Below are 25828 nucleotides of genomic sequence, written 5' to 3'. Positions count from 1 at the left end.
CCCCTACTGGTAGCAATACAGCATCACAGCTTTCAGGTTGCTCTGACACTATCTCCCTCTCTCTGTCTCTGTCTCTTTCTCTCTCTCTCTCTCTGTCTCTCTCTATCTGTCTCTCTCTCACACACTCTCTCTCTCACACACACACACACACACACACACACACACACAAACACACACACACTGCAGAGGACTTCACGCTCTCCTGGAGAGCAGTAGGTGGATGGCCTCCAGCCTGGAAATGAAGCCACGGAAATGGAGACACCTCTGCCTGCCACCATCAGCTGGAAGAGGGTAAATACAGGAACTAGCTGGACAAGCACACAAGGGATTTCTCTTGGCACGTCCACCTTACCACATGAAGACATAAAGCAGCAGTTTCACATAGTGCAGGACACACCGTAAAGCGCTGTAATATGCACAGGGAAATGTAATCATAGTAGCGGGGGGGGGGGGGGGGTATTTTTAGAGGTGGCCTGCAGTGTTGGGTTGCGTAAGTTGGGGAAGGAGACGGACCCTTTTAGTGGTATGGGTGCTATCTTTATGATCGGTAAATAAACTTTTTTTTTGCACACCGCATGAAGTCGTAATGTAAGTTGGTCACATTAAAATGTAACTGAAGTGGAATGCACTAGACAGCGTTTAGAATAGTGCACACAGTTTCAGTGATTTTTTTTAATGATTTTCTTGTTTTACTTTTGAGCATGCTTTGTGCACACATTAGGCTTTGCTCATTTCAATTTCCTTTTAAATAGCACAACTTCCTAGAAGTCCAATGGAACTGAATTTGAGCAATGGAATTTGAGAGCCTCATGTTATGTCCCTTCACTGCTGTTATTTCACTGAGATATGTGATATCTATAAGCATACAGCATAAATCCTCTTACTACCTTGACACGGTGAAGCTAACAGAATTATCCATCAGTACAAATGAACACATTTCAAAACAAGAGACGCCACTTTGTCAGTCATGTTTGTTTTCAAGAGATTGGCCAGCTAGCCCGCTGTGTTGCTTTGTTTGCTCTGATTACTCTTCCCAAATCAACTTGGTTTTTTTTGTTTTCTTTCTGAAAATGTCAAACGCATTACTAACTTCAAGTGATACGGTGAACTTTAAGCCTGTCTGTCAGCTTCCATTAAAATCCCCTTCCTACAAACAACACATACTGTACCTATAGCCTTTTTTCACAAGTACAACCCCCCCCCCCCCACACACACACAAAAAAAAGAGGAATGTTTCACCTTTTCATGTTAGTGGGTCAGCCTGACTTAACTTTGCATGGCATTCACTGTCCCTTTCAGCCCCTTAAAAAGATCGCCTTAACAACTGCTCCGCATTCCACCCAGAGGCAAAGGAGCTTCATGTTACCACATTTCATAATGGCTTTGGGGCTGAAATGACACCAAATTTACACCTACAGTAGTAGTCCATGAATAGGAGCCTCTGGTCTCCAGCCCCTGCCTGCCCTGGACACTGTGCACTGTCTGTGCGCTCGCTTGCCCCTCAGGTCCTCCAGCGTCCCTCACAAGCCCTCTCTAGTCCGGGCTAGCCTGCCTCTCTCCCCTGCCCAATAAATCCTGTCAGCTCGTTTTATCTTCTTGAAGAGACTTTGGGGTTATTATCTGTGCCCTGGGCACACATCATACATCAGGGCGGGAAGCCTGTCCTGACGGCAGGGTGGTGAATTTAGAGACTGCTTAGAAAGGTCAAAGTGGCAAGGAGCAGGCAAAAATGCTGGAGCTGTGTTTGCCATCGCACTGTGCTAAACGGCGCTCAGAACCTGGGAAGCACTGAAGAATATCATTTATGAGCCTGGGAAGCGGTATATGCTCTTTTCACCTATACCTTACAGTAATGTTAGTCTTTCCATCGGTCTGTTTGTCTACATATCTGTCTCAGTCAGGAATGTACAGATCTCTCTATCTTGTTAGCTTGCTATCTGTCTGTTGATCAATGTGTGTGTTTGTATGTTTGAGTTTACTTCAGTCTAGTCTACACATAATCTACTGAAGTAACGTAGAATGGTGAAACTAGGGTTAGATTAGATAGATTAGAATCGCATTACATTTTCGCAAGATTGTGTTGTCAATAACAGATATTATTACAGAGCTCTTAAGAATGCTGCAGAAAATTCCATTCACATGAATGGGCCTTCTCAACGTTCTGAGATGATCTGTTAAATCTATATGATGACCACTGTCAATGACAATGGGTTTTGTGGTTTTAATTCACGTCTTTCATATCAATCTGCAACAAATCCATTCGCTTATTGCAATGGAATTTAACTGAAAGTGAAATTCAGCTAGTAAGATGTAGCCACGCAACACCTGCAACTGTCAAGTTAGCGGAAGTGAAGTCACAAAAGGGTAGCCAAGTTATTGCTAAAGACACATTGACACAAGTTTATTTTCTCATTTTGGCAATGTATTGTCCACTGGTCGTTTTGGCAATGTAATTGGATAATGTATTGTCTGCTGGTAATTATCGGAAAATATGTCCCTTCAGGATGAAGCAAACCCCCTTCACTGCATGTTGAGGCTCTGTTCATCTTGTCGGGACTCATTTTCCGATAATTATTATCCATTCACAACACATTATCCCTTACTTAAAAGACATTCTGGTTGCAACCATATGTAAAACAAATCCCTCTGACTTCACGTGATTTGTACATCTCATTTAGGCCTGCTGCCAGTTTGCTTTTAGAAAGACATTTCGGTTTGGCCTGTTTGATAGACTACTACAGTGATGACACACATCGTTCACCAACACGTGTTCTCAAGGAAACACGATAATCTGCAACGACAGAGTGACTGAGAAAGTAGGAGGCCTGCTGTTGGCTCCTGTTGGCCCTCTTGGCCCCCTTGTACAGCATTCTCAGATAGCCAAAAGCAAAGCATGGCTGCCCCCTGCCTGGTCATGTTAAACAGTAAACATCAAAATAAACCTCCGGTCCAGACTCTCCTGATGCTTAAATACACTGAGGATTTGTATTTATGTTTGGAGGGAGGCCTATGAGTCCTTTTGCCTGCCCTTGAGAAACACTGTCAGCAGACTGGGGCTTGGCTTATGAGTATCAATTTGCAAGCCCCATGGATGATCAAACTAAAATAGAATATTGATCCGGCAGGATGGGATAGATCTCTTGAAATGTGAGGCAGGCTCCATGACAGTGTGTAGGTAATGTATGGAACCAACATTATGCAGCAACTGTCAAATGAATTTACATTAATTTGCCTCGTGTCTAAGCACCGCAAAGGTAGTGGATTTACACTTGAAAGCCTGCCACCCACCCCTGTAAGAACTGATTTGACTGGACAAGATTAAAAAAGCACGAAGTGAGGGCTCATGTCAAAATGTAAAACTCTTGAGATGACCAGGAAATGAGTCCTAACTCTTGAGCGCAATGCACAACTATGGATGTGTGTGTGTGTATGTATGTGTGTGTGTGTGTGTGTGTGTGTGTGTGTGTGTGTGTGGGCGGGTGTGTGTGTGCGTGCGAATGCTCCCCCTTTTTGGCACAGACCACCTCTCTGCGTGTATGAAGAGAATGTTGATGTTGACTGTTACCCTCTCGCACAGCGCTGCTAACTTCACACCTTAAGCAGAGGACACAGAGGCTCCTGACGGCATTACTGCCTCCGTGGCCCAGCCTCCGCACCCGAACCACATCAAACACACACACACACACACACACACACCAGGACACATACACACTCTGACCTTCTACCACATCTCACAGAAGAAAGTTCTCCCTCATTTTTTTTGCGTTTGGCTCAAACGCGCGTGTTGTTGTCAGACTGCAGTTGAGTGTCTCCTCACCCCTATGCTCCCCTCAGGAGGCAGGAGGACGAGCAAACACCAGCAACCAGATATATACACATGAGAGGCATCTGCTATCAGAGATAAGATAACCAATGCATTCATCACTGTGGAAATACTCATCACCCCTCACACACAGATCAAATCCATGCTATATGCATAGGAACATGAATAGGCATGCGTGTCTGTGTGGGCCCATGGTGTGAGAGTCGTACCCTGGAACATGTGTGCTGGGTTATCAGCTCAGTCAGAGGCGCTGCTCTGGATTTGGGGGTCAGAGATGAGTCTTCAGGGGGCTTTCTGGAGGGGACAGGTGGACCTGTCAGCCCCCTGCTAAAGGAACTGCTGGCTCAAACTCCTTGAAGGATTAAGAATGTAGGCAGTTGGGGTGACTATATTTAAACCTCTCTAAATTCAATTTATACCCCCAGAATAGAGCGGGGCAGCCAATGTAGGGATAGAGTGGTGCATTGTGGGTGATTGATTAATTTCCCCTGAAGAGCACATAGACACTTAAATAAGTTGGGAGATGGTTTGGGAAATCATTGAGATGTAACAAAGGAAAGCAGGTAAATGCAACAAAGATGTTGATGGTGAAGTAGATTTTAAAACAAATTTGAGTTTCATAGCAGAGTTCAACAGACTGTTTCAATTGCTCCCCTAGGCCCTCCCCACTGTCATACTGTCACAGTCTGGGCCAAGTGTTTTAATGACAAATAGCACCGAACATCTTGGATTGCAAACATCACCAAATGAGATGAGCATAACAACAAACACCAATGAGTGAGTCAATATGCTGTTTGCATTGTATTGTGCATGTGCTTTGCATTAAACAGTCCTAAATTGTTCATCTGCCATAAGCCTAAGTTGCTTTTAATGATAACCCGGTTTCTTTTTTCCTTGTAGATTCAGCAAAATATATTCCCTGTAAACTCAATTTTATGTTTTACTTTCATTTTAAGCACTTCCCTCAAAGAGATGACAGTTTCACGGTTTAATTTATTCCACAAGTGTGCATCTCCAATGCTTTCAATTCTACATGCAAAAGCCTGTCTGAGCAAGCAGAAGAGATCAGGATGTTCTTACCTGAGCCCCACATTATAATGCTCTCTCTCTTCTCGTCTCTCTCTCTCTCTTTCTCTTTCTCTCTCTCCTGTGTCCACACACTCAACGCCGCGCGTCTCCGCTCTCCTCTTTTTGCGGCTCGGTCCGGGCCACACAACTATTTCCACACGCAAATCCTTTCTGGCATGAACAGCGGTTTCTCCGGAGGACCCCCCCTGCGAGGAGCGGAAAACCGCAGGAGACGAAGTGGCTTTCCCCGATCGGAAACAACGCCGGTCCAGCTCCTGGAGTCAGAGCGCCAGTCGGTCCCCCGCACGAGCACAGCGCACAGCCACAGCCACAGCGACAGCAACACGGGCCATGTGAGACTCACCAAAGAGAGAAACTACAGACATCATTTCTGTCACTCTCCCTTCCCCCCTCTTTCTCTCTCTCTCTCTCTCTCCCAGTCTCTCTCTCTCTCTCTCTCTCCCAGTCTCTCACACCACAGTGAGAATACAGAACAAGTGTAGGAGATTCCAGCGGCTAATCACACGGGGATCTTAATAAGTGTGGACAACTGTGCTAGCGAAAGGGAGAGGTGGACAGAGACGGAGAGAGGGAGAGAGAGAGAGAGAGACAGGGAGGGAGGGAGGGAGGGAGGGAGGGAAGAGAGTCAAGTGTCAATGAAGGCATGGAAAGGAACAGAGATACTCCTTGAGGGGAGGGACAGAAACATAGGCTGCTATTAGGAAAGACAGTCGCTGCCTTCTAAATGTCAATACATCCACATCCATCAAGGAGGCCCACAAGTGGTATATTAAAAAGGGGATATCTCTCCATCTAAATCCCAGTGTCAGTTACAGGACTTGAACTTTACCAGATGAAAGTGGGACAGGAGCAGAGACAGAGAAGGATAACGACACACAAATAACAACAATTTCCACAGATGTTTCCAGGCACATCTGAAACAGATTCCAGTTGACAAAAAACTATGCAGAAAAGGAGCTGTCACGATCCAGAAACATGTGCTGCTAGGTCTCAAGCTGATGGCTCCAACCCACAAACACACCTATTCACACACACACACACACATGCCCAGACACACACAAATACACCTATTCACACTCAAACACACACATTCACACGCACACACAAGGACCGATGACTCCCAAGTGGCAACAGAGACCCAGCAGCTGAGGCTCAATGTGAACGCGTAATCGGAAACGCCCGCGTATTATGCACATAAAACACTGAAAACAAGGACGCAAGGAGTGTGTTTCAGTGTTTGACTCTCCTGCGAGCAAGAGATTCCCTTAAGGGCCCCCATCTATCTCTGTCTGTCTGTCTGTCTCTCTCTGTCTGTCTCTCTATCTCTGTCCCCGCTGTTCGAGTCGCGCTCGTTCTGTGCTCCTCAGCAGAATCACACATTATCGGGAATATATTTGTGCTCAGCCCGCGTTCAGCACACCACCCAAGCTGGGTAGGACGGAGCCCTGCACCTCCCCACCACCCCCCCAAAGAAGGGCAGGGGAGGGGAGGAGAGAGGGCAGTTTACAGTCGTAAGCACATTTCAGCTGCGAGGGGAGAGGGGATAGAGTTACAGGAACAGGGTGACAGTGACAGTCGTCCAATCCTTCCTCCATAAACAGGTCCGGGAAGTTCACACCACAGACCATTAAAGTTGTCGGCCGGTTTGTCAGTCGCCGTCCAGGGTTCCCCAGTGTCCCCTCACCTGCAAGTGTGCAGGACTCACTCCAGGCTAGAACCTGGGTGGAACCATTGAGAACTCAGGTCTTGGGGGGGGGGGGGGGGGGTCTTGGAGGCCCCACTGTGGGTTTCTGTTACTGCAGAAAGATCATGTGATGCTAATTATGTGCAGCCATGTTACGGCTTGCCTCGTCATGCTATCTCAAATGTGTTTGTGTTGGCTCATGTTTTTATGAGAACTGGCCCACTGGGGCCTGTACACGTCACCTCGGTGCAACATCTCACTCAGTTTTGCTTTGCACTTTGCTCTCACAGTAGCCAACTAAACATATTCTGTGTATTGATTAAAAAAAAAAAAAATAGCAGGGTTGCTGAGGCTTCATGTCACATTATTTGAAAGCTATCAGTGTGCTCAGTATCTGTTCCGCTGATTCACTACTGTTGTGCATATTCAGAGGACTCCGAAGCACACCAGCACTTGTCCACCAGATGGAGACAAATCCTTCAAAAACGTTCAAAATCATAAATGGGCATGTGTGACCTTCTCTGTACGTTGCTGTCGTGGTGGGATAATTAATCAGTCAAAACTAAATAATCAGACAAAATGCATTGCAAAGTAGGCTAAGTATATAAAAGTGTATTAAGAAAAGGCCATAGGCTACCATTATCAACCACTCCCCGCATAGGCCTCTAACTTCAGGCCTTCAGGATTTTAAAACCTCAATGCCGTAAAGACATAAGGTAGGCTACAGCATTTGTGATGTGGAAGTAATCTGTACCTATTCCAGGCCTACCTAAATGCCACGCAGGTCAAAGCAGAATGCACTTCCCGCTCCTGACTGCCATAGGCCCGCTCTGGCCTATCCTAATGAATCAGCTGATATAATGGCATTGGCTATACATTTCATGGCGCTTACCTTAGCATTAAGTTCAGACATGGACAATACCGAGTTAATGATTTCGCGATTTCACGCTTTTGATCAAATGTACAGTTACGAAAAACGGTTACAGACTTTCTCCGACTGGCCATTTCGAGAGGATTGCTTGTGCACTCCAGAGCAGGTGAGCACATTATAAACTGTAGTCGGCCATGCTAAAAAAAAAGTGACTTCCAAAACCGCAAGTTGTGTGTGAATATTATTTGTTTGGTTAAACGTGTGCGACAAGCTGTGTTGGCTTACTTGAGCGTGTAATATTTTGAAAGTGATATCTAGACAGCACGGTGATTTATATGTGAGCAGGTGTTGGATTCTATTACGTTTCTCGAGCGCCTCGACCTGTTCTTCGACTCCTATTTTCGACGATTAATGGTGTGTTGACAGCACTCCAAACGGTCACACGACGTATATTTAATTACAAATGGTGTTTAGGTAGGTCTACGTGCCTCAGGATTTCAGGCAAACAATTTAAGACTTCTACAAATTGTTCACAAGTTCAGCTCACCTCCAAAGTGTGAATGTATAGCCTACTTCCCTCAGATGGCCAAAGCTGGATTTGTCCATTGTCCAAGCGAGAACGAGCCTGACGTGGCCTGCTGCTTCTTCTGCCTGAGGGAGTTGGAAGGATGGGAGCCACAGGATGACCCCAGGTATGGCCTTATGGTAGGCTGACCAGACGTCCCCGGTTTCAGGGGACGGTCCCCATTTTTGGTTGCCTGTCCCCAGGGAAATACAGAAAAACGACATTTGTCCCAGGTTTTTGAAGATACTGCACAACCTGTACTGTATTTATTTCAATCAGATTGATAGTCAAATTGAAACATTTTTGGGATTATGTCTCCGGTTATGGTCGTGAACATCTGGTCATCATACCTTATGGGCTCTAGTGTTCAGCAAGAGAGCCTAGTTCAGAATCCACTTGGGAGAGGGGGGGGGGCAGTTCTTATACTCATTTGGCACGGTAATAAGGAGAATCTTTTAATAGGAAGAAGCTATTATTGCAGGTTCTGCAAGGCCTTCAGGCTTACGGTTTGAATTGGTGCTACTCAAATTTGAATAAAGCATTGTTAAATCACAGCAGTTCTTTAAAGCGGCACAGGACTGTCTTGATGGTGTCTGTGGTATAATTTGTAAGTAATGGTGATTGGGGCAGGCTGGTTCATCTCCTCCTTTGCACATCCAGGGCTGAACACATCAAGCGAACGCCTAACTGCCCCTTCCTGCTGATGCAGAAGGACCACAGTGAAATGACCTTGGCTGACTATCTGAATCTTAGCAAGGAGCGACTCAGCCTTTTCATTGTAAGTCCTCCTTACAGGGTTCGAGACATTACATGAAGACTCCAAGTTGGCATATAAGTTGATGGCATTCAAATGAACTGGAAGAAGTCCTTTGCACATCGTCTTTGCCGTTGAGCTATAAAGTCTGCTGTCTTTTTGTCTTGGAAACTTTCTCTAAACGGTTCTGTTTGTTTTGCCTCTGTGTTCCAACAGACAAAGCTGTCCCACATGAGGATGGCACACTTTCGTGACTGTGTGGATACGGCAAAGAAAAACATTCAGAAAATGTAATTTTAATATTCTTGTTCTTGTTTGTGAATTGTTATTGTATGTTCTTACTAATAGTTGCATCAATTAAAAATGAACGCTTTTGTAATAAATGGCCCTTGTAGTGTTAACTGAGCACATCACACCTGTAGTAGTGCATTCTTTATCATTTTTACTGCAATTAAAAACCACAAGGTGGTGGTGTTGTGTCAGATATTTATCTATTGGAAGTGATGTCTGGTGCCTCAACATGGGCCCGCTTCAACTCCAGGCCTCAGCATTTCTGTAAGCCAAGTATGTAAGGGTGAATGTGTTTATCTCATACTTCTACGTAACCTGCCTGCCTATGTTTTGGGAGTCCCCCCCCCTCTACCCTCCTCTCATCACAACTTGACCCTGGCCAGATGGTCTGAAGCCCCTCCCTCTCAATACCAACTGTTGCCTTAGTAACATCTGTTCCTCTAGTCTCAAGCCTAGTCTGGGATGGGGAGGAAGAGTTAAGGAAGGTCTCTAGAGGCAGAGTAGGTACCAGGGCCTGGAAAGAGGAATAGAAAAGGTGAATGATGGTATGAGCATTACAGTGGAAGTGAAGGAAGTACCCAGGCCTGAGCGGGTGTTTTGACAATGAATTAGATGTTTTCACATGGAGGTTTTGTGAACAAGTGGAAGCTTGTGGGGTTTTTTTTTGTTGTTGTTGTTGGGTTTTTTTTTATTCTTTAGATTTTGATCATAAGAAGGTCTTGGTTATAGATGAGATATGGCTGTGTATGTGTGTGTGTGTGTGTGCGAGAGAGATGGGGGTAGGGTAGGGATTAGTGATCCTATCCCTTCTCCCCCTTCCTCTGTCCTGGATTAATGTCTAATGCAACACTCTGGACACTGAGCCCTGATCAGCTGCTTAATTCTCCTTTATCCCCCTGCTACAGAGCAAATAGAAAAAGAAGACATTTTCTCAACAAAAAAAAAAAATAGATGATGTAACCTCTAAAGATTGAAGTGGACGGGTTCATGGAGCCAGTATGGTTTGTCATAACAATGTATTTGAATTAAGACTGTGTACAACACGCAACACACTGTTTTATTTGCTATATTTTCATCTTGTTCTGTTAATACCACAGATAAGCAACTGGTCCTTGAAGAATTGCTGATCCTTGCACACGAGAAATGTAGGCCTGTATTTAAATGCATGATGTCACTGTCCCCATAGGCCATCGGTTGAACACTGCGGTCATCTGTGACTGGTGTGCGTCGAGTACCGCCACACTTCCGCCACCATTCGCGCGTGGCAGCCCTCTAGTTGTGGCAGATGGAAAAACGGACAGATGTTCCCAACAGAAACTTTACAACCTGAGACTCGCGTTAGGCCCCATCTGTTGCTCTGGTGCCCGGGCCCTCCCTCCGCTCCACTCAGCGCGCCCGGGCCAGAGCCAGGGCCCTCTCAGGCGCGCTCCCAGGCACCCAGCCCCACCTCTCACCGGTCCCCAGAGACGGCTTCTCCACCTCCGCCTCCCCTCTCCCACAGCTCCCCACCCCTCCTCCTCATCCACTTACTGGAGATTGGGGCTCTTCAGCATGGAATGCTATATAGGTGGTCGTAAAATAGCCTCATCTTGTGACGAGATGGGCTTTTTAAGAAAGTGACGGTGCTCTCGCTCGTCTCATCCCATCATGCAGTAAAACTATACAGGCCTCAAGTTTGTCGTTCAAAGCGTGAGGTTTGGTGGAGTTGACCAGATGATGTTTAGCAGGACGTAACATGGGAGAGAGATTGAAATTTGAGTGTGATTGTGCACGGAGTGTTTGAGGGGAAAGGCAACAAGAGTACAGATCTAGAGTAGACACTGGACATCTACGTAAGTTTGGCACAAGGGAGGTTCTCTTGGATTCAGGGCAGTAGCCATAGAGTCAACAGTGGAGGGCGGGTTGAAAATGTCCCATATACAAATTGTTTTTGAAAATGGTAATAGTGTTCCATAGCCCTGCTCTTCCCACCTTCTCTCTTCCCCTCTGTGTTGTTCTGTCTGATGTCATTGATTAGGGATGAATACATTACGGCCATGGGTCTAATGTCTAGGTCTACCCGTGGCCAGATTACCAGGGCACAATGTGATCATGTGAATAGTAGTAAAGCCAAAACAACTGCACCCTCGATTAAACTATGGCACTTTTAACTGGACAAATCCTTATTTTCTCCATGCTCCTTTTCCATTTACTTTTCTTTTACTGTTTCCTCACTCAAACATGCCACCTTCTATAATACTCTGCCCAAGAGGCATCATCATGTGTGCTCTCTTTTTCTGTCTGCTACTCTTGAGTGCACCAAAGTAAAAACTTTAGATATAGTATTGATAAAAATGTTTCTTGCATGATTCAGGAATGGACAACTAGTAATTTCTGATCTGAATGGCAAACAAGAAATATAGAAATGTTTGCTGGTCCTGCTCTTGATTTCACAAAAAAAATATTTGGTTTATCTTCAGGCCTTGGTCAATTGAGTCATATATCATTTGTCTCCATAATTAAAGTTCCAGTGCAGAAAGACTATACAACTCCTGGCAAAAATGATGGAATCACCACTCTTGGAGGATGTTCATTCCACTGTTTTATTTTTTTAGAAAATCGAAAGAAAAACAGATGTGCTTCAAAAATATTTTTCTGTAACAAATGAACATTCTGGAACATTCCAAAACATCTGCGAAAATTGTAGCAGTTTAAGGCAAATCAATTTTTAGTTCACGCAGAGGACAGAATTATGGACTTTGGAATAATGGAATTCTCTGAGGCAAAGACCTCACTAATGTAGAACATTATTCCTCATCAATCAGGTTTCAACTTTGTCCAACAGCAGTTGACAGACCAGCTTTACTGGATAGTGCCTTTTCTTTAGTTTCACCATACATTTTTGGTGGGATTGAGATCCAGACTGCTTGCTGGACAAGTCATAGACTTGATATGTCTTTCCTGATGGCTGAACGTATTAACATCTCCACTTTTTCCATTTGCATCTGGTTGCTAAAGAGAAGCGATTTTGAATTGTGGATGATTGGATGAAAGCGATATTCAAAGATGAATCACAAATCTGCATATAGGGCAGGTAGCTGATGCTGGAACGTTCGTTTTGTTCCACTGAAAAATACAATATGGATGACTGCCTGAAGAAAACAAGAAAGTTTCCCACAGTGACAGTCACTGATTATATGGGCATGTCAGGTAAAAGACCAAGGGATATGACGGTCATTACTTCTACAGTAAATGAACAAGTATACATTGACATTTGAACACTTTTGTCATTCCATTAAGTGAAAAAAGGTTTTGTGTTAAAAATCATTTTCCGTGAATGTTTAAACCGTTCTTCAGGAAAGACGTATCAAGTCAATGGCATGTCCAAGAAACAGTCTGGATCTCAATCCCATCTGATTGATCAAGAATATCAACGTTACATCTTTCAAGAGTGGCAATGCCATATTTTTTGCCAGAGGTTGTAGATGTTATTGTTGGCTATGCAGGGCATTACCCCATTTACATACCACACATACTGTTCCTTCATGAAACGTTTACTGATATTGTTGTAGGTTATCCATGAATCAACCTACCTATCAGGTTTTGTGTTGGATTTTCTCAGAAATGGCAACACCCAAGGCCACCAGTAAGTGTGTGTGTGCGTGCATGTGTGAGTGTGTATGTCTCAGAGACAATTTCATCCCATTCAAATGTGCTGATGAGTTAGCCTGATGTAGTCTGTATGTTGAATTCAGTCTGGCTTCCAGGCTAGTGAGGCTACTGATGAGTAGGCATGCTGCACTGAAGGAATTCTGAAAAGGACGAAAAACAAATATTTAAGTAAAGTAGATAGGCAGCAAACAGATGCTTTCCCTATTGAGAGAGTATGTTTGCCATTTTTATTTTGTGTGTGTGTGTGTGTGTGTGTGTGTGTTGGTGTGTTCAATTGTGCCTGTCTGTCATCATCTCCACAGTATCAACAGAAGTTTCAAGAGTAGGACTGACTCATGTACATGACCAAGATGATGAGCCAGTGACTAATAGGCCAGCTTATGTGTATGTAAACATCACAGACAAAAGGCAGAGGATGTCATTGAGAGCACAGGAGTTTGATAATCAAGTTAATGGGGCTGTTCTTATTTCTTTGGAAATGGTGACGTGTGTGTGTGTGTGTGTGTGTGTGTGTGTGTGTGTGTGTGTGTGCCTGTGTGCGTGTGTTTATGTATAGGTGGAAGTTATGATCAAGAATTCTCTGGAAGTACCTTGAAAGAACAACAACATGCAAGGTTACAATGGAAGATATTCAGTTTGTACATTTAGCACACACTGTACTGTATATTAGTGATGGTATGGTGTTACAACATTGAATGTCCCATCTACAATTAATGGGGACATGAACAGATCCTACATTTACGCAATCGACTGATGGCTAGTTTCGTAGGCCTTTAGAATTTATTCTATTTAACAAGTTGCAATTATAATACAGCAGCAAGTGATTATTTTGGACATTTTGGCCTAACAACGCCCCTTAGCTGTTCCATTATACAGTATAACGCACGGCCTCTCGGGGCTTATTGCTTAATTCTATTTCTACTGTTCTGTTTTATATTTTACCTCCGCCAAGGAGGTATATGTTTTCATCGGGGACCGGCGTCTGTCTGTCTGTCTGTCTGTCTGTCTGACTGTCTGTCTGTCTGTTTGTTAGCAAGATAACTCAAAAAGTAATGGATGGATTTCGATGAAATTTTCAGGGAAGGTCGGACATGACCCAAGGAAGAAACAATTAAATTGATCTGTAATTCCGTCGGGATTCCAGAGGTGTTTATGTATTTAGCTTAGTGGTGTAATGGCATGGTATGGCCACGTGGTAGCGATCTGAATAGTTTAAGTTCAAATGTATGACAACCTAGGAAGAACAATGCAAGCGGAGTGTTTTTCTAGTCTTTTATGTTTTATTTGTTTGAGTGTTGTACTTTGAGAGCAAAGTTAACCAGAGTCATATTCCTTGTTTGTTTATGCAAACCTGGCCAATAAAGCTGATTCTGATTGTGATTCTGATTCTTGCTTAGCCGGACCAAAACCTGAACTCTGACCAGCCTTCTGGCTTTCTGTGGGCAGTCTTTGCTCACTCCTGCTCTAGACACTTCCATCCCTTCCACCCAGCCCCCACTCCTCTCTCCTCTCTCATAAGCATGCAGGAATCAACAAGACCATTCAGGCTCAATTGCTCCCCCACGCTGCAAATGCAACATATTTATGCACCCATGTCCTCACTTGCTTCTTTGTGTTCTGTTTCACATCCTCCATAACTCTTCTCCTCTCTTTCACTCATTCTCTCATTCTATTTATCTAAGATGGCAGAAGGGCTTGCTGATTACTCTCTCTCTCACACACACACACACACACACACACACACACACCCATGCACACACTCTCTCTCACACACACACACACATGCACACACTCTCTCTCACACACACAGACAGATACACACATATACTTACACATGCACATACACACCGTTGGGCCCTCCTACCTTACTTTTCTTTTTGTGCCTTCCTCCAAAGGGACCCCCATCTGTCCCTGCTCTCTGGCCCATTGTGAGGCCTCAAAGCCGGGCAGGCTCCACAATGCAGTGGGCGTGTGGAGAGGGGGGGCGCGGCAGGGTAAACACGACAGCATCCAGATCCCATTAGAAGCTCTTTAACTCCCGACACCCCGGCACCCGGGCTCCCCGCGCGCCGCGCTCTCTCACTCCCACTCCCAGGAGGCGCGGCTCAGCCCCCTCGGCCGGCGGCCCTCTCCCCACATTGTCACCTTCCTTTCAGACGCGGCCCTCATTCAAAAGTCTTTAGCCTCACCTCGCCGGGCCATATGTCAGACTTTTTCGGCGGCGTAGGTGAGCTCCTTTCACATGTTCCGCCACCTGCTCACGGCCCTCAAGTACCCCACTGGGTGACTTTCTAGCCGCCATGTATAAAACAGCTCAGATTTATTGCAATAACCAGCAGAAGATTTTCGGATTAAGGTACGTAGCCTACAGCAAAATTGTCTGGTGAGTTGTTTTTAGAGAGGACTAAGTAGTCTCATACTTTGGACTTCACCCAGATGATCTGTTCTGCTCACAGTAATATGTTTTCTATGTAATCATTTCTTGACCTGTAGTCTGAACTAATAAAGTTACCAAGCATTTTCGTTCACATTGCTTGGTAGTTAATATATGATGTGCTATTTCATTACTCAGGAATTGATTTGGGGTTTCTTCGTCTACTTGACAAGTAATGACTTCTAGGAATCCCTTTGGCCTGTTCCATAGATCCAAGTTTTAGAATGTAGAGGATTGTCTCTGCAAAGCGTAACTCAATGGGGACCTCAAATAGGGAGATGCCCATGAGGTGCAGGTGAAGCAGTGTGCTTGAGCTTTAGCGCCGGACACAAATTCATCCCTCCTCCTCTATTATTGTTGCCTTCCCTCGCTCCCTCCCTCCCTCTCTCTCTCTCTCTCTCTGTCCTTCTCTTGCTCTCTCCATCATCATCTTCAGTCTTTCCCACCTTTTCTTGATTCCAGCTGCTCCCCTTCTTTTCTTTTTTTTTCTCCTCTCTGGTACCAGGCGTCTCGATTTCATCTGGGCACCACCTTTCCTCACCTGGTCCCTCATTGTGTGTGTGTGTGTGTGTGTGTGTGTGTGTGTGTGTGTGTGTGTGTGTGTGTGTGTGTGTAGACGTATACACTATGTCTATGCTTGAATGTGTATAATACACATGTTAGGAGCGTGATCATATTTGTACACATTGCTGTATGAGTTGATGCGTGCGTGTGCAAGTAACTGTGTGTGTGCAAGTGTGAGCGTGCGTGTGTGACGTGTGACTCAGGAGGAGGCAGGATCACAGCGTTAGCTGCAGCTTAAAGAGTAGGAGGGATTATTGCCGCACAGACACTGATTAAAGCCTTCCAGCCTCCTATGGCCCCATTAATACAATCTTAATCACAATGCTTTATCCCTAGTCCTGCCCCTACGGATCAGGACCTTTCATTTAGTGGGAGCCCGTGTTGTTTGGTCAGTGGATTAGTGCCAACCACAGACAAAAAAATAAAGGGAGGAGTAGGGAGAGAGAGAGAGAAAGAGAGAGAGAGAGAGGCAGTGAGGGTTCAGACTGCACTTTAATGTCCCTACATCCACTCCTCCACATCTCTCCATCCCTCACTTTTTTATTTTAATCACAGCTCAGATCCCCGCTCGGCTCTCCTGTTCAGCGTGGAACAAAAGGGGATTGGTCCGAGAGAGGGATCGGGGTCACAGCTGACTTGGGAGCCGGGAGAGGGGGATAATGAGATGGGAGACCCTGTTGTTAGTGTGTGGGGTTGTGTGTCTGCATAGGTTTGGGGAAAGCTAAGTGTAAACAGTCCGGATATATTCAACCAAAGGAGCAAAGTAGAGCAAGTCCTAGTTTCTTGTGCTGCTGAACAACAGTGTGAAATGTGGTTCAGTTACACAATGCACATAGAAAACAACTTTTTTATTTTTTATCTCCCACTAGCAATTATTTAATGGTGCTTTAATTGAACCCTTTGTGAAATTACAAATTAAAAAGTGGGAGAGGAACAATACAAACAAAACTGAACACGTGTTTATTGAAGCCTGTTTAGTCAGAGGAGAGGACGGTATGAGCGGCACTGAAGAGGGAACATCACAACTTTTTTGTGAGGTAATGCAAGGCTGTCTCTGGGCAGCGATGCCCGGGTCAAATGTGTGTGTGTGTGTGTGTGTGTGTGTGTGTGTGTGTGCGTGTGTGTGTGTGTGTGTGTCAGTGTGTGTGTGTGTGTGTGTGTGTGTGTGTGTGTGTGTGTGTCTGTGTCTGTGTGTCTGTGTGTCTGTGTGCAGTGTTGGGAAGGTTACTTTAGAAATGTAATGTGTTACAGTTACAAGTTACTCTGTTTAAAATGTAATAGTAGTGTAACTATTTGAATTACTTTTTCTGAGTAACGTAACTAATTACTTTTGATTACTTTTTGATTACTTTTCCGATTTTTGAATGATCTATAGTCCCCAAATCCATGCGAAGATTTCGGCCTTGGTCTAGCTACAGGCTGCCGAGCAGTTCTGTACAAGCGCACAAGGCAGCAAGGGCATTCAATACATGAATTAGCATCACATTTTTTGTGAGGATAATATAATGATAATCATAACACGTTTACAGGCAGGCATGTAGGCCTACGCTGATGGCGCTGTAGACGTGATAGAGCCTATCAGAAGGTCCCGTATCAAACTATGGCTGAGGAGGGAAACAGTTCTTTTTACATACAATATTCTTTGCAAAGTTTTGCTGACAATATTGAGATGTAATTCAAATTGTAATTTTGAAAAAATTCAAAAGTACCTGTAATTGAATTACAATTTTTTCTACAGTAACTGTAATATATTACTGTTACATTTATTTTGTAATTAAATTACGTAACTCAATTACATGTAATGCGTTACTCCCCAACACTGTCTGTGTGTGTGTGTGTGTGAGAGAGAGAGAGAGAGTTGCACTTGTGCTAGTCCAGTGTTCTCAGAGTGAACAGCGGGAGACTGACTGACTGACTGGCCAGCTGATGGATCTCAGGCCCTGTGGTTTGGCCACTACCTGGTCATTTTGTGGAGCAGTCCTGTACACACACTCAGACACATTACAAGGACACAGTATCTCTGCTCAAAATGACTCGCACACACACACACACACACACACACACACACACACACAGACACAGTTTTTTACCCTCACACTCACACACAGACAAACTCAACTTATATGGGTCATTCTGTTCTGTCTCAAATCAGACAAAATCCAATGGAAATAGTTGCTACCCCATCTCAGATTTTACTCAAAGTTTGTCTAATATTTAGGTCCCAAAACTAAGACCTGTAATATATTTCTGACAAATTTCAAAGTTTTCATTTTTTCTCTCTCTCCTTTGATTCTGAAGCATTTTTACACTCTCACAAATGATTGGTCATTAAAATCCTAATTCCCCGCCTACTCAAACGTTATCAGTCATTATTTTGTCGGCCAACACTTCATTAAAGTTGAGGTCTATGCTAGACATACACATGAAGATATTAAAGATGAAACAAGATGTGATTAGCCCGGCTATGATTGAACATTAGTCTAGGAAGTATGCTAGATGCATACAAGCATGCTCTGTATTTTCTACTGCACAAGAGGCGTGATCAACAGGCATAGTTCAAATGACTCTGTACGCATTTGGATAGTCCTTCAACCAATCAGACAGACGATCCGGGTCTGCCAGGTGGAAAAGCCAGTTTGTGATTGGCCCCCGTTACAGATTTGTAACGGAAGCAGGATAGAAAAGTGTGGAGGTTTCCAACTTGAGCTGCAGGCTGGGTCTACCCAGTCTAAGATGTGATTGCATTATTGTGCAATTATGTGTGCAAAGTGGCTATGATGTATGATGATACATTATACATAAATACACTTACTGGGTTACATTAGTAATGCATTTTCATTCTTGTCCCTCAGGCAAAACAATGATTTTCACTATTGATATTTTACTATTTCCAATGTATGGTACAACACCTTTTCAAAAAATGCCTGTACACATATCTACTTTCACATACATATTCAAGTGCCTACTAGCTACCCCACATACCATTTTGATCCTATGATAATGACCAAAAAAACACAACCTCCCCTTATTTAATCCTTAAAATCTTCAAGACCATTATCTGCGGAGAGCTCAGATATTGATTCAATATTAATCAAACATGATATGTAAAGAAAATGAAAAATACTGATACCAAATGTGTACAAAAAGAAATGTATAGGCTACTACCCTCAATGTCACTCTTTTTGCACTTTTCCCCAAATCTAGGGCCTTTCAATGAAAATACTGTACAAATGTTAACGGTTCAGTCATACTGAGAACAATAATGCCTGTGAATAACACTTTTCATGATATTAGTGCCATTGCTTCCCAGAAGACATAATGACCCAGACAACAACTTTCTCAAAAACAAATCTATTTACATGAAGATGAATGAAATGGTGATGATTGCGATATCTTTATGAAATTCTCGGATCAATTACCAGATAAACAAAATGACCTCTCGTATAGAAATATCAGACAGACGTTATACTCTATGGCCAAAAGCTCCATATTTGTGTGTTACACGCAATGGTACGCCAATCCCATTTTCTCCTTCTCTGCACTGGCTGACTGCTCTTTAGTCAGCGCTGCATTATCAAACTAAGTGTGTTAGAAATGTTTTGGGTTCGTCTGGCTTAAGTTGATTCTCCACCATTTCATTTTCATAATCCATATATCCTCCCCCCACTACTTTACACACCAAAAACACACCAAACGGCAGTCACACAAGTGGCACCATTCTCTCACTCTCTCACACACTCACACACACACACACACACACAGAGATATGCAGATGAATGCACACATACATACACAGAAAGCAGGAAAAACAACAGACTGGCAGAGGCCGACGCTGCACGAGCTCTCTCTCTCTCTCTGGTCCACCTGTCCCCCTGCAGCCTGCCTGGGGTGTGCTGCTATGTGCCATTCCAGCACTGCAAGGAAACGGACAAAAGCAGAGGAAAAGAGGCAAACTTCTGAAAGAGAGAGGGGGGGGGTGAAAGAATAGACCCTCCACTTCCATTCACTCACACCCAAGATTTGTCCCCCCCACCCCCACCCCACTCCCCTTGTGTTCTCAATCTCTCTCTCTCCCTCTCTCTCTCTCTCTCTCTCTCTCTCTCTCTCTCTCTCTCTCTCTCTCTCTCTCCATCTCTCTCTCCTCATCTCTCTCTCTCTCTCTCTTCCCAATTTGGGCCCAGCTGTCAGTCAGCCCCCTGCAGTTCTCCCAGCTGTCTCCCCTCCCCATACGAGCCGCCCCACAACAATGCAGGTCAGGGGTCGAGAGAAAGAACAGGCTGCACTTACAATGGGCCAGTGGCGCCCACTAAAACAATCGCTCCCTTTCTCTCTGCCGCTCTTTTTCTCTCTCCCTTCCCTCTCTCTTCACTCTTCCAGCGAGGGCTGGACTGGAAAAGACAAACCTGAGGAGGAGCTGGCGGAAGAACGGAAGGAAGGAAGGAAGGAGAGGCAGAGGAGGAGAGGAGGAGGGGTGGTTATAGTGAGCATCCACTTCAGGACAACAGGGCTCTAAGGCGCCTGCCCTCTACTTTCCACGAGGCTGCCATTATAAACATGCACACACACACTCTCCTTCTCCCTTTCTTTGCGGCTGCACTCCAGCCTCGCGCCCTGCCGCCCCGCCGCCCCGCTCTTTGTCCACGTGGAGAACGGCCACATTGTTTGATAACTGCCATCAAAGAAATCCTCTTGGCAGGAGTCAATGGTGGCTTTTTGGGGGAGAAATTTGATGATATGAATGTTTAGGTGACTTGAGAATGACACAATGGCCCCAAAAGAAAGGGGAGCACGAACACGTTGCCTTATTATTTTGGGCTTTTAAGGGACCAGGATCTCTATGAAAAACATCCAAACGGCTGATTTTGAAAACATTGACATGATTGACATTTTCTCTCAGCGCAATGTTTGGAGTTAGCTTGCTTATGTTGTTTTTCTATGCATTTTCCCAAACAGATATCGGTTTGATAATCTGTTGGTTAATGGGGTTTTATCAGGGATGGGGGGGCGGGGGGGGGGGGGGGGGGGGGGTTGTTGCTGGGGTTCAAGTGTTTTTGGCAAATGAGGAATAGAGGGGGAAGTGGGGGGGAGATGGCCACTGCTGTGATTCAGTCACCTGTTCCACAGCCCCTGTGTTCCCATGGCTCTCTGAGCTCCTCATGACCCAGCAGGAGACCCTGTGGTGCATCAGTGTGGCACACACACACACACACACACACACACACACACACAAATAAACACACACAGAGAGACACACGCCACATGCACACACACACACACACACACTCACAAATAAACACACACACGCAGGCACGCACGCACACACACACACACACACACACACACACACACACACACACACACGCACGCACACACACACACACACACACACACACCGAGTGACAGAGAGAGGGGTGCATAGCGCCCAGGGCAGCACAGTGACTGACTGACCACTCCAACACCACTTCTCAGGCTGTCACCTCATCTTTCACTGGAGCCACACTCTTCTGTGCCATGCAGGCTTCAGGCCTCAGGATCCTGACGGTGGCGGGCGGCGGGCGGAGGGTCTGGTGCCGCTCTAATGGCATCTGTTTCATGCTTCATTAGAGATGTAAACACAGGACATGTGCATCCCCATTGTGCCCCCTAAATGAGATTCAACATCTCAAAATATGGATGACAGAATATGCATAATTTGAATATGTGTGAAAGAATCTTTTTTTTTTTTTTGTATTTCTTTTCCACGGAATAATGTACCTGATGTGTTCAGAGGAAATATTCTCAAGGATAGCTGAAGTAAATCATGATAAGGCATTGAATTATTGAACGTGAAAATATCTTTACTTTATATCTTTACTTTAGGCTTAACTTTATAGGTCTTAACTTTACAGGGCTTTTTTTTAGTAGTTCACACCATTTTAACGGTCAGGAAGTTGGTGGAGGGAGTGGTGTTGCTGGGTCTGCCTCTCTGTGGGACGGACACCTCTTTGGTTATCTAGAGTCATCCATCATCCTGTCATGCCACTTTGTCACCCTTGTGGGTACCATCTGATAAAAACATGGCTGTGTGCAGACCAGCCCTTGAGACTTATTTGTTCTCTAGGAGAGACATGTAGTGGATCTGTGTGAGGCAAAAGAACTATATCACAATGATGTACCTACTATGTTTGTACATAAGATAATGTTCCAAAAGGGCTTTTTTTGTGGAAACAAACCTAAGAAAGTGGATAAATAGCTAGGAAAATAAGGGATCAACCATCCAGGTCTAAGGACCAGACCAACGTTTTTTATGTTTGAGATACTAAATAGGCATCACAAAAGGAGTATTATATAATATAAGAATATTTATTTCATTAAGTGCGAAACATGAACATATTTACAAAAAATTGACTGATATGACAATATAGAGGTGAATGACAGAAAAAAAATCTAATAAATAATTTAAATAGTTCATCAGTACCAGTGACTGGCAGTGGACTGAAACATTTGACAAAAACTGTGCTGATAATTGTTTCAGGAGACAGACAACAGTCATCAAAATAAATATTAAATACCATTATAAATAAACGTATTTCAATTCATATGGCAAACTTCACTGTGCTACCAAAGTCTTGTTGAAGGACTGTTGGCAGTAGGATGAGAAACAAATGAAACTTTGGGTAGCTGTTTCTCAGTGTTAAACAAAGTACTCTTCCTCTGCGCCTGTAGCAGGAGTGTAAGAACATGCATGGATGCATTTGTATATGGCTCATATAGGGTTTGTCAAGTATTTCAACAGAAATGAATCCAGGATGAAAAACAATCAAGAAATTAAAACACACAGCCATGACAACAATAATGGAAAATCAATTCATTTCATACGATGCCTCTCAACTTCTCAGCAGTTTTGAGGTAACAGGTAGGTTCAGTTGAGGTGGTAGTGGGGGGGGGGCAGCTGTCTCTTTCCTCCTCTCCTTATTTCTAGCTTTCCTTCTTTTTTTCCCCACTTTCAAAGTCTTTTGCATGCTGTTTGTGTGAACCAGCCAGAGAAATGTCCAGAAATGTCCAATTTAGCACTCATGCCCCCCTCCCCACACACACACACACACTGCCGAGCTGTAAAGAGTCAGCAGCAGCTGGCATCAGAGTGCGGGCGGGACGGAGAGGAAGTGCCCCGGGGGGTGGCATCCTTCACTCGCTGTAGATGGTGCCCATCTGCGAGGCCACCATGTGTGGCGGCGGGGCGAAGGAGTCGAAGGCCATGTCCAGGGGCAGCTCGTAGCGCGAGCCAGGGAAGAGCGGGTGGGCCGGGGCGGGCATGGAGCCCGGGGGGTAGTGGTGGGAGGAGAGGTAGTGCACGCCGTGGGCGCCCGCCGGCGGGTAGCTCCGCTCGGCCTCGCGCGGCGACGGCTCCTGCTTGAGGGCGAAGTTGCCGCTGATGCTGAGCGGCGGCGTGAGCGGGCCGTCGTACGGCGGCGTGCCGCTGCTGCACTCGTTGGGCGACGGGTTCTCGTAGGCGCCGCCGCCGCCGGCGCCGCCGGGGCCCTTGTAGCCCTTCAGGTGCAGCAGGTGCGAGGCCTCCAGCGAGCCGTACGGCGGGCTGGGCAGGCCCGGCGACGGGTAGCTGCTGAGCGGGTGTCCGCCCGGCCCGCCCATGCCCATGCCCACCATGCCGCCGCCTGGCACGCCGCCGCACTTGTCGTCCATCTTGCCCACGCTCATGGGCGCCGGCCCCAGCTGCATGCAGCCGGCCACCAGGTTGCTGGTGGGCTGGGAGAGGCCCTTGCACAGCATGTCCACGAAGCCGGGGCTCTCGGCCGGCGCGCCGCTCTCCAGCACCTCGGACAGGGCCCAGATGTAGTTGCGGGCCAGCCGCAGCGTCTCGATCTTGGACAGCTTCTGGGTCTTGGAGTAGCAGGGCATGACGCGGCGCAGGCTGTCCAGCGCGTCGTTCAGCCCGTGCATGCGCGAGCGCTCGCGGGCGTTGGCCTTGACGCGGCGGGCGCGGAAGCGCTCCACCCGGGCTTTGGTCATCTTCTTCTTCTTGGGGCCGCGCCGCTTCGGGGCCTTCTCGCCGTCCGGCCCGAGCTCGTCGTCGTCCTCCTCCTCTTCCTCATCTATGTCCTCGCTGCCCATCTCCAAGGGGTCGTGGCTGCCTCCCCCGCTCAGCCGGTAGCGGTTCATGTCGGGAGTCCTGTCCCCGTCCTGGGAGCTCATGTCCTCCTCCATCCAGCCCAGAGAGCTGACCAGCTCACTCACCTCTCCGGACTTCCCAAACTGTTTGGTCATCATCGTGATCTGAAGGCACAAAAAAATATTGGTAAATCACTCATGAAAAAAAAAACATTCAGGGTGAACATTTAGATGAGGCATGGTCCAAAGAGTGCGCATTACTGACAAATAGAAATATCCTCTTAGTGTTCAAAAGTGTTTGAAAGCTTTACGCCTCCTCGAGGCATAAACTGAAACTTCAGCACTGCTGTCTGAACAGCTCACGCATCGGAAGTGAGCCCAAATTGTATTGCTGACAACTTCACTACTCCTCGCGTAAATAATCTTTCACTTCGGACATTATTGGACAACACACTCGCCAGAGGAATGAGATTGAAGCAACGGATGATTATTATAATAGCTGACAATATTCGGCATGGATTCCGCATTTTCTCTCGGCTTTAATGCGCGATCTAAATGGGAGATACGTTCGGTCTAAACCCTGCGATTTCCGACTACTGTGTCATCATTTTGGAGACGCTGTCAATCTGGGACACGACGGGATTTAGTTTGCGGATAAAGCGCTCGGATTTAATTTGAAGCTAGCCTGTAAAACGGAGTCAACAAACATGGGACCAAGCCATACTGATACTGTTTGAATAGTTGAATTTGATTTGATTGAATGCATCAAACGCATCTCAAATTTATATCCACTTGTGTCAATCAAATGGCATTCAAATTCCTGTAGAAGATTGGTGCATTACTGTGATTTTAACATGACAATAATAATAATAATAATAATAATAATGATAATAATAATAATAATAATAATAAAAATAATGCATATTTATGTGTTTGTGATGATGGCCTCAATTTGTCTTTAACCCTTGCACCCATACTGCGTTGAGCAGTAACTGTTTTCATTTGTACTTGTGCATTAGTGCGTGTGATGAGGCGAGACATTTGATTTTACTGTAAAATAATGAGTGGACCTAATGCCCTACATATCACTTAACTTGTCTGCTTGAAAAAAAATAACAAATAATCTAGAAGAAGTCTTATTTGGTTTGGTGACTGGTGAGTCTTGAACCAAAATTGATGGCAATATTGACCAATTCTAAAGTTTCGTATTGTGATGAATAGCCTAATATTGAGCAAAATGCATATGTGATTTGCTTCGAAGTAACCCATCAATCTTTTGAAGCTGCTCTATGTGTTATGTTATATGTTGCAAAAAGTTGTCCAAGTTGGCATGACACAAAATGCTGCAGAAATAGAAGAGCAATAACTGTCTTGACATTATCAAAATGTTTTGCCGAAACTCACCTGTTTCCGATGTCGTGCCTTTTGGTGTAGAGTTATTGGTGAATCCTAATGAAAGAACTCGTCCAGGCAGTGTTCAGTAAAATCACTGGTCGGTTAAAGAATCCTCCGTTCGCTATGTATCTTGTGTTTGACTTGGACGCAGGCGCGCTCATCAGAAGTTGTCCCTTCAGCTTATCTATCCATCGACTCCTGAGCGCACTCCTCTCATTTCTCTCTGGCGCTCTCCGCGTCTGATTGAGCCTTTCTAGTGAGACGGTGTAGCCCCTCCCACATGGGGATCCCACCCCTCCAGCTGATGCAAACGCGCGTGGCGGGCTCGTGGCCAAAAGTTTCACGACTTAACTGCCTCGCACCCCAGGCACAACCTTTGTACATGTCTGACCCTCCCTCTTCTCGTGTGTGTGTGTGTGTGTGTGTGTGTGTGTGTGTGTGTGTGTGTGTGTGTGTGTGTGTGTGTGTGTGTGTGTGTGTGTGTGTGTGCGTGTGCGTGTGCGTGTGCGTGTGCTTGTGAGAGTGTTTGTGTATGTGTGTGTGTGTGTGTGTGTGTGTGTGTGTGTGTGTGTGTGTGTGCGTGTGTGTCGCGCGCATT

The 25828-nt window shown here is 45.4% G+C and overlaps 3 protein-coding genes across 3 annotated transcripts in view; 1 reads left to right on the top strand and 2 right to left on the bottom strand.

The window, feature by feature from the left end:
- Positions 1-5389, bottom strand: part of znf385a (zinc finger protein 385A) — an 80499-nt gene extending 75110 nt beyond the window's left edge. The window contains exon 1 of the mRNA XM_062541305.1: positions 4904-5389. Within this exon, the coding sequence (XP_062397289.1) occupies positions 4904-4916 (13 nt within the window). The 5' untranslated portion in view covers positions 4917-5389. The remainder of the gene's footprint in view (positions 1-4903) is intronic.
- Positions 5390-7435: 2046 nt separating this feature from the next.
- On the top strand, positions 7436-9199 carry birc5b (baculoviral IAP repeat containing 5b). The gene is made up of 4 exons (XM_062540058.1): positions 7436-7633; positions 8050-8159; positions 8693-8810; positions 9003-9199. Exons 1-4 carry the CDS (start codon positions 7457-7459, stop codon positions 9078-9080), a joined length of 483 nt encoding a protein of 160 aa, XP_062396042.1. The 5' UTR covers positions 7436-7456; the 3' UTR covers positions 9081-9199.
- A 13694-nt stretch (positions 9200-22893) lies between these two features.
- neurod4 (neuronal differentiation 4) lies at positions 22894-25303 on the bottom strand. Its single transcript, XM_062540057.1, has 2 exons — positions 25240-25303; positions 22894-24000 (listed from the first exon to the last, which is right to left on the bottom strand). The coding sequence occupies exon 2, from the start codon at positions 23992-23994 to the stop codon at positions 22894-22896; it is 1101 nt and encodes a 366-aa protein (XP_062396041.1). The 5' UTR covers positions 23995-24000; positions 25240-25303.
- Positions 25304-25828: the final 525 nt, after the last annotated feature.

Source organism: Sardina pilchardus, chromosome 7 (assembly GCF_963854185.1).
Source record: "Sardina pilchardus chromosome 7, fSarPil1.1, whole genome shotgun sequence".
Taxonomy (NCBI): domain Eukaryota; kingdom Metazoa; phylum Chordata; class Actinopteri; order Clupeiformes; family Clupeidae; genus Sardina; species Sardina pilchardus.
The sequence above is the reverse complement of the archived record's forward strand: the minus strand, read 5'-3'. Positions and strand labels throughout refer to the sequence as shown.

Coding starts and splice junctions, on each gene's coding strand:
- neurod4 (XM_062540057.1), bottom strand. CDS start 23,994: ATGATGACCAAACAGTTTGGGAAGTCCGGAGAGGTGAGTGAGCTGGTC.
- birc5b (XM_062540058.1), top strand. CDS start 7,457: ATGGCATTGGCTATACATTTCATGGCGCTTACCTTAGCATTAAGTTCA. Junction 7,634..8,049: donor GCTTGTGCACTCCAGAGCAG/GTGAGCACATTA, acceptor TACTTCCCTCAG/ATGGCCAAAGCTGGATTTGT. Junction 8,811..9,002: donor AGCGACTCAGCCTTTTCATT/GTAAGTCCTCCT, acceptor GTGTTCCAACAG/ACAAAGCTGTCCCACATGAG.